Genomic DNA, 13,266 nt, shown 5'->3' with positions numbered 1-13,266 from the left:
ATTAAACTCAACTGATACACCTAGGTCACGAACTCCACTAGATGCCAGGACCAGGCTGTTATTAATATTTCATAAAGTCCTTGGAACATGTGATGCTTTGACTATCTCCAATGTTGTACAGAAATCCATTGATTGTAGTCCGGAATTTCGTGTGATTGGCCTTGATTTTAGTGCTGCCTATAACCGTGTTAATCATAGAACTCTTGTTTTCAAACTGAAACAGTTGTGAATAGGTGGGTCTTTTCTTAGCATCATTATAGAATTTTTAAGTAATAGATCGTAAAGAGTTATTGTTGATGGGCACCATAGTGAGTATAGGAATGTGATATTTGGTGTTCCTTAGGGTAGTGTTCTTGGTCCTTTACTTTCATACTAAACAATACACACATGACGTAGTTTGGCCAAGAAGAAAAGTTAGTTGCACATGCAGATGATGCTACTTTACTTCGATTCCATCTCCTTGATGTAGATCTGGGGTTGCTGAATTCCTTAATAGAGATCTAGCTAAAATCAGTGCATGGTGCAAATTATGGGGCATGAAGTTAAATCCTAACAAAACTTGAAGTATGATTTTAATTTGGTCGAGGACAGTGGCTCTTCAACATTTCCAATCACTCCCTTGGGATTTTTTTTTAACACTGTGGGAGACTTTTAAAATTCAACGTGTGATTTTCGACAGCAAATTTACGCTTGCGAAACACATTCGACCTGATTCTTCAATTGTACTAAAATTGGCTTATTGAGAAAGTCTTGTAAGATTTTCGGTGATCAATCTATTATGAAAACGTGTTTTAATTCTTTCATTCTACCTTGTTTCAAGTATTGTCCTCATGTCTGGTTTTTACCTGTCGATTCTCATTTTAATTTGTTGGACAAGAACTTGCGGTATTAAATTTCTGATAGGGATATTAATCTCTGGCACCGTCGTTTATTTAGTTCCTTGTGCATAATGCTTAAGATTTGTCATAACTGACTATCCTTTGCATTCCGATCTTCCAAGGCAGTTCTATCATGCTCGTAATATCAGATATACAGTTAGGATCGTTGCACAACTTGGTCACAACTTTAATAGCACATCTAGAATAATGTGTAGTATACACAAATGCCAATTGTTTGCCTGCAAAATGGTAATTCCAATGTGACCTAGATCTCGAATCATGTTGGCAGTTAATTTTATTGAACTGAATGGACTCCATATATTTTTGTCTTTTCTTAAAATGACAAATACCTGATTTAACCCATTGCCTGTTTTAAAGATTTAACTATTAAATATGAGTTAGGGTTTAATTTCAATTTTGAAATTTATTGCACCTACTATGAAAGAGTTGACCTTCCTTGTACTACTTTTCATACTTTGAGATTTTATAGATGTGGTAATTCTCTGTAATTTACAATTATTAAATCCTTTTAAATATATCTTATCAAGTCTCTTCCTCCTGTAAATTCGAATTATTCAGTATTCAATTCTACCCTTTGAACAAATTTGCAAATCCTTTAAATGTTAAATTGATTTAAAAAAAAAAAGTTTGATCTACCAGTGTCAGATTGAAAGTTGTTGATAGGAGAGTACAGTATGAAAGGTGAATCGATAATTTTTGTTGTTTGTGTCGTTTGGTGTTAAATTTTATCGTTTATAAGTTTCTCAAGGTGCAGGAGATTTGCCTGATCCGTGAATGACAAGAATTGGCCAATGAAACTGGCCAAGGCCCGTTCAGTCTATGGTTTGTTTGTAACATGGGACTCTATATCCATTCTAGACATTTGCATACGGACTATTTAACCAATTCCTACAATGACTAAGTTCCACCTCTTTCTCTTCCTGTAGTTTTATACTTCTCAAGTCTTATCATTCTATAAAGTTTTTAGGTTCTGCGGCAATTGACATTTTTTTCGCCATGCCAAATGTATTCAATTTTTTTGTAGTAGTATTAGTGAAATGCCAATTGTTGCATGATTTGTGTGACTGTCTTAAGATTATTATTATTATTATTATTATTATTATTATTATTATTATTATTATTATTATTATTAGCCAAGCTACAACCCTAGTTGGAAAAGCAAGATGCTATAAGCCCAGGGGCTCCAACAGGGAAAAATAGCCCAGTGAGGAAAGGAAATAAGGAAATAGATAAATGAAGAGAACAAATTAACAATAAATTATTCTAAAATAAGTAACAACGTCAAAACAGACATGTCATATGTAAACTATTAACAACATCAAAAACAAATATGTCATAAATAAACTATAAAAAGACTCATGTCCGTCTGGTCAACAAAAAAGCATTTGCTCCAACTTTGAACTTTTGAAGTTCTACTGATTCAACCACCCGATTAGGAAGATCATTCCACAACTTGGTAACAGCTGGAATAAAACTTCTAGAGTACTGCGTAGTATTGAGCCTCAGGATGGAGAAGGCCTGGCTATTAGAATTAACTGCCTGCCTAGTATTACGAACAGGATAGAATTGTCTAGGGAGATCTGAATGTAAAGGATGGTCAGAGTTACGAAAAATCTTATGCAACATGCATAATGAACTAATTGATCGACGGTGCCAGAGATTAATATCTAGATCAGGAATAAGAAATTTAATAGACCGTAAGTTTCTGTCCAACAAATTAAGATGAGAATCAGCAGCTGAAGACCAAACAGGAGAACAATACTCAAAACAAGGTAGAATGAAAGAATTAAAACACTTCTTCAGAATAGATTGATCACCGAAAATCTTGAAAGACTTTCTCAATAAGCCTATTTTTTGTGCAATTGAAGAAGACACAGACCTTATATGTTTCTCAAAAGTAAATTAGATATATGATAAAGCCGAGTATGTCATATCTTTATATAGACCTAAAATGAATACCTAATTTTATGTCTTTTTATTTACAAATAGAGTGGTAAGATGGCAGACACCGAAATCGCTGTCTAGATATTCTATGATCTATGGCCACCCCGTCGCATTGCATTGTGGGATTCTAAGTCTCTCCTTTCCCATCGTGGGGACAACATGGTAAGAACTCGCTGTTGTTTGTGACTTGAAACTGAAAAAAAATGTATTTAATTGTGTTAGTGTAAAGCTTATAGCCTTGGGTTGTAACTATGGTTAGTGTTGTTTGTATTTTGGTGAATTTGGTTGTGGAAAGTGTTATATTTTTCACAAGATAGTGATTATAAACATTCAGCGTCACATGTGTTCACTTCTCCGGTGTGCATAATAGAAGAATCCGTACCGTACTTCTTATTTGTTTGGTGTTATTTTTATTTTTTTTTGTTGTTGTTAAATAAGTTTGGTAAGGGTCATAGCTGTTTTAATTGATGTGGAATGTGTGCTTTCACATTTTACTATTTTATATTTGCAATAGGACGCAGTACACAAAAGGTCTTCTGTGTACTTCCTTACCGTAACATGTGCTGAAACTTTACACCTAGTTGGTTTTTCGAAATTTATAAATATATATTGTAATGTTAAGTATGTTATTGAAGTTTCAGTAAAGCTCATGACCACAATTTTAGGTAAATCGCCGAAATCAAAAGAATAAATAGAGATGTTGGTAGATGTTCACGTGACAGGCCAAAATACGCTCGAAACCAAATTCGTACATTTTAACATCCTATTGTAACCAAATAGAATTTTTGAAGACGGATGCATTAAAGCTCGTTATGAATTAGGTGACCTCTTAAAGGTCTTTGGTTAACGGGGTTTAGATTCGTTAAAAAAATATCTATCGTCCTTCCACATAATGTAAAATACTTGTGCAATAAATTTTTGTTGGAAAGCTGAATGAATTGGCTGTTGAGCAATTGGATTGTGTATGATAACGGCCATGCCCCATAAAACCATTTTCAACCCTATTGCTAATAATGCGGCAAACTAAGGGCGGTCACAAAGAGGCCGTTTCACCCCCTTCTCTAGGTAAGTAGGTGAAAGGACATGTCTTGTAGGTTAGGTGGTGTTTTATGAACGAGGTAGGGACATTTTTAAGTTATTACGAAGTTGTAAACCAGTGGCCAGTTCCTCCTGCGTGTATTGAAAATGGGAATTTTCTTCAATTAATCTATTAAGACCTGTCTGCTTTTCTGCAAAGTTTGCACAAGAGCACCACTTAACTAACTTAAACTTCCCCACCTAACCTAACCTACAAGCCGTGTCCTTACTTGCCTAACGGGTGGTTAAGGCTCCCATGCAACCCCCTTAAACTGCTGTATTCTCAACTGGTCGTCGTCATACATTGCATACAGGTGGTCGCTATCTTACATCACCCGTTTAATAATGTCGGGTTTTTATTATAGTTATGGACAGAAATTGCTATTCAACTGAAAACCAGGTTATTCCTTCGAAAGTATTTGGTAATAGTTTACAACCCCACGCTCTCCATTTACTCCAATATAATGTAATCCTGCAGTTCTCACCTTCTTGCACAGTAATTAGGTGGTTATTTAAATTCTGGGAAAGCAATAATTAGCAAGATAGGGGTTATAAAAAGAAAATAGCTCGGTTTCCTCACTAAACGACTTGGAACTGACGTCAACATAGTCAACCAAACAGAATTCGTGATGCCAGCGTAATTTGATATACTGTATATTCAAAATACACTTAATAAAAAATTGAGTGATTACTCTAAAGTGTCACTATTTGTAAAATGCATATTTTATGGACAAGTATATTTTTAATATACAGTATTTCAAATGTACGCTGGCATCACGAACTTCTGTTTATGTACGCTGGCATCACGAATTCTGTTTGGTTGACGATGTTGACATGTGAGTTCCAAGTCGTTTGGTGAGGAAACCGAACTATTTTCTTTTTGTAACCCTTTCCCCCTTCCTCAACATGTTTTGCTAATTATGGCTTTCCCAGAATTTAAATAACCACCTAATTACTGTGCAAGAAGGTGAGAACTGCAGGATTACATTATATTGGAGTAAATGGAAAGCGTGGTGTTGTAAACTATTACCAAGTATTTTCTTTGAAAATGACTTATTTTCACTGCAAATAATAACTTTATTGAGAAATAATGATCATTGAACTTAGCATGGGTAGCTTGGCATTTACCGCTTGCCAGTACATAGGAGCTTGATGTTTTTCTTTTTCCTCGAGCCCATGGCTTAGCAAAAACCATTAGATTTATAAAATATCCCCGTTCTCAGATTGTTTAACAGGTTTTTTGGTGTTTTTAATCATAGAATAAAGATTAAATTTAGTGAAGCATTCACAAGAAAAACTTTTGGTTCAAATTTTTTCCCATCCGTAACTATAATTGTATCAATCTGATTAAGGAGTCCCAATTGTGAGGTTCTGTTGTAGTTGGTATTTGTTTACAAGAGCATTCTCTCCATTTACTGCAATTTTGTACAGTAATTAAGAGGTTCTTTAAATGCTGGGAAAGCAAAGAATAGCAAGAGATGTTGCGAGAGGGGGCCCTTAGTGGAGGAGGTACTAAGCGACCAGGAACCGACGTCGACATAGTCAACCGAAGAGAAGTTTGTGACGTCACCGTACATTTGGTATATATTAAAAAAGATACTAAATTGAAAAAGGAGTAATTACTCAAGCGTCACTATTTGTGAAATGTATATTTTATATTTGGTAAATATTTGATGTAAATCATAAGGTGTATTTTTAAAGAAACTATTTTGAGAATGACTAGTTTTGCTACACTAACGCCATCTATTGACCAGTGCTTAAGGATGCCTGCCAATTTCCCGCTATTGAAAAGTCATACGCTGCAAAAATAGTCTCGTATTAAGTTTCTTTTGAATAAATAAGATTTGTCAAGTGTTACTAAATAAAATATACAATTCACAAATAGTGACACTTATGAGTAATTGATCCATTTGTAATTTAGTATATATTTTGAATACATATCAAATGTCCGCTGACGCTACGAACTTCTATGATTGTCTATATTGACGATGTTGGCTCCAGGTCGCTTAGTACCTCCTCCACCAACCCCTCCCCCCTCCTGCAACATATCTTAATTTTTTTTTCTCTCCTTAACCAGCATTTAAAGAACGTCCTAATTACTGTTCAAAAAGAGGAGAGCTGCAGGAATGCACAATTTTAGAGCAAATGGAGGGCATGTTCTTGTAAACAAATGCCTTGTAGTTTCTTGGGCCGACAGGGTGTAGAATTAAAGTTATTGTTGTAAAACCACACTTTAAAAGGGGAAAAACAAAAACACCTTAACCTAAGCTATGAGTTGTACCCTTGTCCACAGGGCCTTTGCTGGGGCGGCCCCCCCCCCTCCCCCCCTGAATATAATTATTTAGCTTACCCTATCACAAAGTCAATAACTTGTTTGCTTCTCAAACAGCTTCACTCCTGACTAGGTAACTCCATCATATTTCTTGAATTGTAAATATAAAAAGGGCTTTATATTTTATTTGACCAAGATATAAAAACTTCTCCATTAGTAAAATTATTTAAAAAGTATTAAGACGTTTACAACTTTCCCATCAAATTAATTGCTTGAAATACGCTCTGCATTTCAATTTTCAATTGAAACATTCTGACCACATTGTAGGATTCATATCGGCGTACTTTTGGGTCGTGACTAAACTAGAAAAAGGTGCGCTGTACCGTTGTACCAGCCTTAAAGGACAAGGGATACTGATTCTTAACTGTCGTAATCCCTCGATCAAACGATGCATATGAGAAGCGTGCAGTATCTATAAGTTCAAGACTAAAAACAAAGAACTGATGTCACTAATGGAATTGCCAAGACCTGTATTTTATAGGAAACGATCAGTATGTGTGTCAATGGCATTTTGCCAAATGTGTTCTAAGTCTATTGAACAATATTGGATTTATTACCAAAGTATGCACGATCTTGTATGTATTACGTGGTCTGTACTTGATTCCTTGTCTAGATAGTCTTGTGTGCACCATGCCCCATTTACTGTTGCAACTGGTGTAAGTACACAAGTGATCGTGCACACACTATTATTGTACAAAATAACATATTACATATTCATGCATAACTATCAAAATTGAACTACGCCCCCCAAACAAGTGTCTGTGCAAACACATGGCATGATTACATTTATCGGGTACAAATAGGCTAGACACTTGCAAAATTTTCTCAAATTTACATTTATTGAGCCTAAATGGGCAAAAAACTTGCAAAATTTTAGCATAATTATATATGTTATCGGGCATAAATAGGTTAGACCATTGCAAATCTTCAGCATAATTACGTTTATTAGTCATAGATAGGTTACACGCAGGTTTTGGCATAATTACATTTCTGGGTCCTAATCGGGTTGTTGAATCGGTAGAACTTCAAAAGTTCAAAGTTGGAGCAAATGCTTTTTTGTTGACCAGGCGGACATGAGTCTTTTTATAGTTTATATATGACATATTTGTTTTTGACGTTATTAATAGTTTATATATGACATATCTCTTTTGACATTACTCTTTTTAGAATGATTTATTGTTAATTTGTTCTCTTCAGTTATTTATTTCCTTATTTCCTTTCCTCACTGGGCTATTTTTCCCTATTGGAGCCCCTGGGCTTATAGCATCTTGCTATTCCAATTAGGGTTGTAGCTTGGATAGTAATAATAATAATAGGCTAGCGACTTGTAAATTTCCAGCATGATTAAGTTTATCGAGCATAAATAGGCTGGACATTTGTAAATTTTCACCATAATTACATTTTTCAAGCATAAACAGGGTAGGTGCTTTGAAATTATCAGCATAACTACGTTTATCAGTCGTAGATAGGCCGTTCACTTGCAAAATATCAGCTTGGTTACATATATTGCGCATAAATAGCCCGAACGCCTGAAAATTTTCAGCATTATGACATACAGTACTGTATATGGGGCATAAATAGGCTAGACATTTGCAGATTTTTAACCCATATAAATCTTGGATTTTAATTTGAAGAATTTAGTTTTCTGGCACTTGTAACTTTGTAATGTTTAAAGTACCTGCAGCTGTTATATTTATACAATAGTAAAACTAAACGATAGAATAAAATTAAAAGTAAATAACTGTCTTAATGAAATATTAAATTGAATTTATTAAACCTGTGCTTAAAATTGGAAATCTTTTGGCAAGCAAACAGCAAATTTCATAAATGAAGCTACTTACAGTATTGTGCACATGAGCTGTTATTCGAACAATGAAGAAAATCCTCATATAGTAAGCTGCTACCTGACTGTTGCACACAGTGTATTGAAAAATATCCATTAGACATTGAATCATGCGTGTAAGTTTGTGTACCCGGGCAATTTGGCCCATACACTGTCTTTCTTATAGCTGATGAGGATGTATAATCATATAATATGAAAACTGAGTTATCAGTCCTGTGTCAGCAAGAACATTGTTCCTTGGCCTCTTACAATCCTTTACTGTATTCAATGAAGCGGCATTCATTAACCCTTTTACCCCCAGGCTATTTGGAAATTTCCAACCCTCAACCCCTAGGGTTTTTTTTTTCAAGCACATTTTGCAGTATTTATTTTTTAAATTGCTCTAACAGCCTTAATTTTCGTCATAGAGAGGTCAGGTTGGTCTCATTCTCTTGGAAAATGCCTGAAGTTTCTCAAAAAAATTATCAAAAATATGCAAAAAAAAAAAAAATAGATTTTAAATAGTAGTTTTTTGCAAGAACGTACCGGTACGTCCAAGGGGGTAAAGGGATGAGTTTTGTGAAACGTACCAGTACGTCCTTTTGGGGGTAAAAGGGTTAATATCGAGATTTGGTTGTTGTGTAATTTGTCATAATGCCCCCCTACCCCATCCCTTGTCAAATGTTTCCTCATCCCACCGGACAAAATGTCTCATCCACATCAAAGTTCTCCAGGTCTCCCTGGGTCGTCTGCTAAGTGTTAGGAAGGGACATTTTGGTTAGATGCTACTGTACTGGTATTTATCACTTTGGCCAATTATAGTACTGGCAATGTGACAAAAAATATGTCTTGCATAATTTTTGTTCCGTCTAGGAAAAAAAGTGTTCAATACCAAAGTAAGAAAATTAAAAATACCATGTTGAATGTTATATGTATTTGGCAATAGAATAGATGCTCTCATGGTTTCAATATTTTAGTTTTCCCATGTTCTGGTTTACATTTTCAGTAATTAATTGCTAAGTACAGTAAAAGTATTGGTTGCAGTAGAAATATCCCATTGAAGTCATCTTAAGGTTTCATTTAATAAGGGTTCATGTATCAAGGTAATTGAGCTGGTTATGGTAATGATACTAAAAGTTAATGTATACAGTAATCAATTGTTAGGGTAATTTGAACGAGGCCCAAGTTGGGTTATTTATTTTACTGTTTGCTGTAATTGGACACAAGTCAATGAGATTACATGCAGGTTTAAGTACTTATTCAATACTGATCATGTAATAAGGGTTGAGTAAATAGAAATTTTTTCTTTAAAGAAAAAGTCGCCAGTCGCTATGTACTAGATTTTAACGGTTGGGACGACAATGTTAAATAGTCTCGCAAGGAAGAAAAATTACTCTTAACTATATCACACACTTTTGCATACGGATATTTCAATTCCCTTCAGTGTCAAACAACATAATCTATCTCCAGTGAATGTCATGAAATGCGTAATACTCCACAGTATTCTTAATTTTATTATGTCTAAGCTTATAAGATTTTTACAAACTGGTCAGAGTTGAGAGTCCAAGGCAAAGGAATTTATTGAGCTACACAATTAGTTTTGTTTTATAACATGGTGCTAATGAATTGTCTTGAGAATTGCTTAAATATACTGTATACACAAATGGCATTCAGATTAATGATAAAAAAACATAGTTCAGATGCTTAAAGACAAACTTCCATTTCAGACGAAGGGTACCTCGTCGTTTGGTAAACGGCACAATAAGACACACACGTTGTGTCGCCGTTGTGGCCGATCATCGTATCATATCCAGAAGAAGAAATGTGCCCAATGTGGTTATCCTAAGAGGAAGCTCAGGAGTTGTAAGTATTGCTGTCTCTTTACCTATTGAATTTATTCCTGTAACTTGAGAAATTTATTCTGGGGTTGGGAAGTATTGGCATTTAATTAGGGGAAGGGAATAATTATTAATTTGAATATGGCACTTTGTGCTTCACAAAGAATAACGCTTCCATAACTGGTTGTCTCATGCAATTAAAGGAACTGATAAAGAAAGGTATTTTCATTTTGAGCTGCTACATTGAGACCACTGAGCAGCAGTGGTTATGGTCATTTTACAGTTTTATTTTGAAGAGGAATTCGATCATTGTTTTAATTGGATTAAAATCAAAGCCCGTAAGCTGAAAGATGCTCAATTGGTAGATGATGAAAAATGCAATGCTCAAAAAAAGAAAATAGTATAACCTACAACTTGGTTTTGAGATCATACTTGAGTGGTACCTTTACAGTAATATCTCGCTCTTTAATTGGTTGAGAGACCCAACAAGAGTCAATTTTAGAAAAGTCCGGTTTTTTTGCATTACAGTATTGTATAAGGGGACTGAACACTACTTTTCTTGACTGGCTGATTTTTAAGCACCATTTACAGTAAAATGATAATGCTTCACTGTAAAGTTGGTATAGTACTCGATTGTATTGTATGAGATAGACTGACTTGAATTCGGATAAAACTGTAACAGATTTTAATTTTGTGTTCAATATTTTAAATGGATGGTCGATGTAAATTCAGAACTGTGATGTCTGTTTAACAGACATGTGTGGGGTTATTACTGTATTTAAACTACATACTGTAGCATGGTACCCAATTTAGGTTGGGTACCATTCAATAATTCAACTGTCTACAGGTATTTTATTGTGATGATTTAGCATTGTCTTGTAGTACTGTTGTTTATAAACTGAAAACTGTTGCATTGAGAAAGAATTATTAATGTTGCCCTTTTTATTTCCAGACAACTGGTCTGAAAAAGCCAAGCGCAGGAAGACCACCGGAACTGGTCGTCTCCGTCACCTTAAAGTTGTTTACAGGAAGTTCAGGTAAGGTTTTGTTTATATGTATTCCATTTATATATTTGTCTGGGAGGGTAGATGTAAACGGGTTTACAGTATATTCTAATTGAGCATGTAGATGGAGTATAATAGGTCTTATAATTCAAGTGGATATATTGTCAAAGGAAAAGTTCTAAGGGTTCGAAAGAGTTACTGTATTGCGTTCTGTGATCATGACGTAAAATTTTTTTTGCCTTTTATTTTATCCTCTGCTAAAGTTTCCTTGCCTAATTTACTGGTTTCATTTTGTCTCTGCTCCATATGCAGTACATAACTTATTAAGACCAGGCCTATAATGTGTAGAAAATGAAAAAAAGTTTGCCAGTGAACTATTTTAATTGACTTGCAGTATCCTTTCAGTCCCTAGTTATGCCTATTTTGTTTCTTTTTTTTTCAAATGCAGGGTTCCCCCCTCCCCCTCTAGTAGCGCCTTAATCTGAAAAGCGCCTCTGTCCATGTCCTAAATTCTACCCATCCATTTAAATATCTGGTGCTAGTTCACACATTATATGTAGAAGCAAATACTTGTAGAGCTAATTCATATCATTCACCCTTGCAAAAAAAGCAGCTCGCTTATAAGTTAGTTCTGTAGTTTTCGGAAAGGCTGTATTGACCACATCTTGGGAAAAGTGTGCATTTATGAAATTGACATTTATGAAATTGAATCTTAGTTACAACTTTTTCTCTGGATTTTATCTTGTAATTGATTTCAACTACCTTTACAATAATATACCTGAAATGCTTGCAGCCGAGATGTTTCATCCCTAAAGCTTTCAGTAGAAATTGAATCTTAGTTACAACTTTTTCTCTGGATTTTATCTTGTAATTGATTTCAACTACCTTTACAATAATATACCTGAAATGCTTGCAGCCGAGATGTTTCATCCCTAAAGCTTTCAGTAGAAATTGAATCTTAGTTACAACTTTTTCTCTGGATTTTATCTTGTAATTGATTTCAACTACCTTTACAATAATATACCTGAAATGGTTGAAGCCGAGATGTTTCATCCCTAAAGCTTACGGTAGAAATTGAAGTGGTTGAACTTATACATGTATACTAGTAGATTTTCTATTGAAAAGAAAAATGGGATTTGTTGGATTTACAGTAGATGATACGTGTAGTGGTATTTTATTAGGAAAGTAACCTCACTTTGATCATATACAGTAGTTTGTTTGAAATTTAATGTTTTTTCCTCGCAATCTTTATTACAGGAATGGATTCCGTGAGGGTACTAGGGCGCTACCCAAGCCCAAGAAGACTCCTAAATAAACGGTTTGCCTGAGTTTACCCATGTCTGTCATTTATCCTAAGAATATTTTTTCTTCCTCTTGAAATTAGTTGGCTCCGGTCAACTAAATTATTTATAAATATTTTGTCTAAAAAAAATATTAAGAGTAGTGTATCATTCCCTAGATACAGTATCTAAAGTATAGTTATTGACAGTTTACTATACAGTATTTGAAAAAGTACATATGAGTCATTAAAAAGTAAGCAGCTGATTAATACAAAGCGAGTCTGGAAAATATAATGGCTATTCAGTCAAATGATATGCTGTCGTAATGTTTTATAAATGGGTAAAAATTGACTTCATCCCAGCCATAGTCTGAAACTGATACTGGCCTGTATGAAGTGCTAATAGCTACCAGTACCTATGATGTCGATAATGAGTTATTGGTCCTATGAAACAATGCAAGGTATTTATTTTTTCCATGTAATCTTGCAGTTATACTAGCTCAGGTATAACCCTGGTTGGAAAAGCTTGAATTAACCTCAAGGTCTCCAATGGAAAAGTATCAGTTAGGAAAGAAAATGAATTATGTAAGAACTAATAAATATATAGAATTTGCTATGTCTTAAGCAAAATATATCAAGATCAATAACTATTAAAATTAAGACTACTCCTAAACTATGAATAGAAACTTACATTCCTGTGTACAACATAACACTGCAAGGTTGAACTTCTGGGGTAATTAGCTTGGATTATTAATGTCTTTCCAACCAAGATATATTCTTCATGTAATCTTTGAGTTATTAACTATATGGTTGTGTCCAGTGTGTGGCTATAAACTGCTTTACTTTCCATCTTGTATCCTACACCAATTTTTTTGCCGCTGACATTTTCCATAAAAAAAATTCGTAGCCTTCCACCCATGAGGATATCTCTTGCCAAAACCTGTGTTATGGTTCTACAGTGTATTTGTATGATTTCAAATCTTGAAAACTTTGTCTTCTATCATGGCCATTTTTTTCTTCCTACTACCAATTTACTGTTGGTGTTTTTCAAGGAATAATCCCTGATGGTTT

At 34.5% G+C, this 13,266-nt stretch overlaps 1 protein-coding gene across 2 annotated transcripts; it reads left to right on the top strand.

The window, feature by feature from the left end:
* Nucleotides 1-2,882: 2,882 nt before the first annotated feature.
* RpL37a (ribosomal protein L37a) lies at nt 2,883-12,249 on the top strand. Of its 2 annotated transcripts, none has more exons than XM_068365169.1 (4): nt 2,883-3,005; nt 9,802-9,937; nt 10,865-10,949; nt 12,174-12,249. In XM_068365169.1, exons 1-4 carry the CDS (start codon nt 3,003-3,005, stop codon nt 12,229-12,231), a joined length of 282 nt encoding a protein of 93 aa, XP_068221270.1. In that variant the 5' UTR covers nt 2,883-3,002; the 3' UTR covers nt 12,232-12,249. The 2 variants fall into 2 exon arrangements, with proteins under 2 accessions (XP_068221270.1, XP_068221271.1); XM_068365170.1 differs by lacking the exon at nt 2,883-3,005 and adding an exon at nt 3,073-3,097.
* Nucleotides 12,250-13,266: the final 1,017 nt, after the last annotated feature.

This window comes from Palaemon carinicauda, chromosome 42 (genome assembly GCF_036898095.1).
Source record: "Palaemon carinicauda isolate YSFRI2023 chromosome 42, ASM3689809v2, whole genome shotgun sequence".
NCBI classification, from domain to species: Eukaryota; Metazoa; Arthropoda; class Malacostraca; order Decapoda; family Palaemonidae; genus Palaemon; species Palaemon carinicauda.
The sequence above is the reverse complement of the archived record's forward strand: the minus strand, read 5'-3'. Positions and strand labels throughout refer to the sequence as shown.

What these genes read in the sequence shown, in the direction of transcription:
- RpL37a (XM_068365169.1), top strand. An exon ending in TAAGAGGAAGCTCAGGAGTT is followed by an intron (nt 9,938 to 10,864) that starts GTAAGTATTGCT and finishes TTTTATTTCCAG; the next exon opens with ACAACTGGTCTGAAAAAGCC. An exon ending in GTTGTTTACAGGAAGTTCAG is followed by an intron (nt 10,950 to 12,173) that starts GTAAGGTTTTGT and finishes TCTTTATTACAG; the next exon opens with GAATGGATTCCGTGAGGGTA.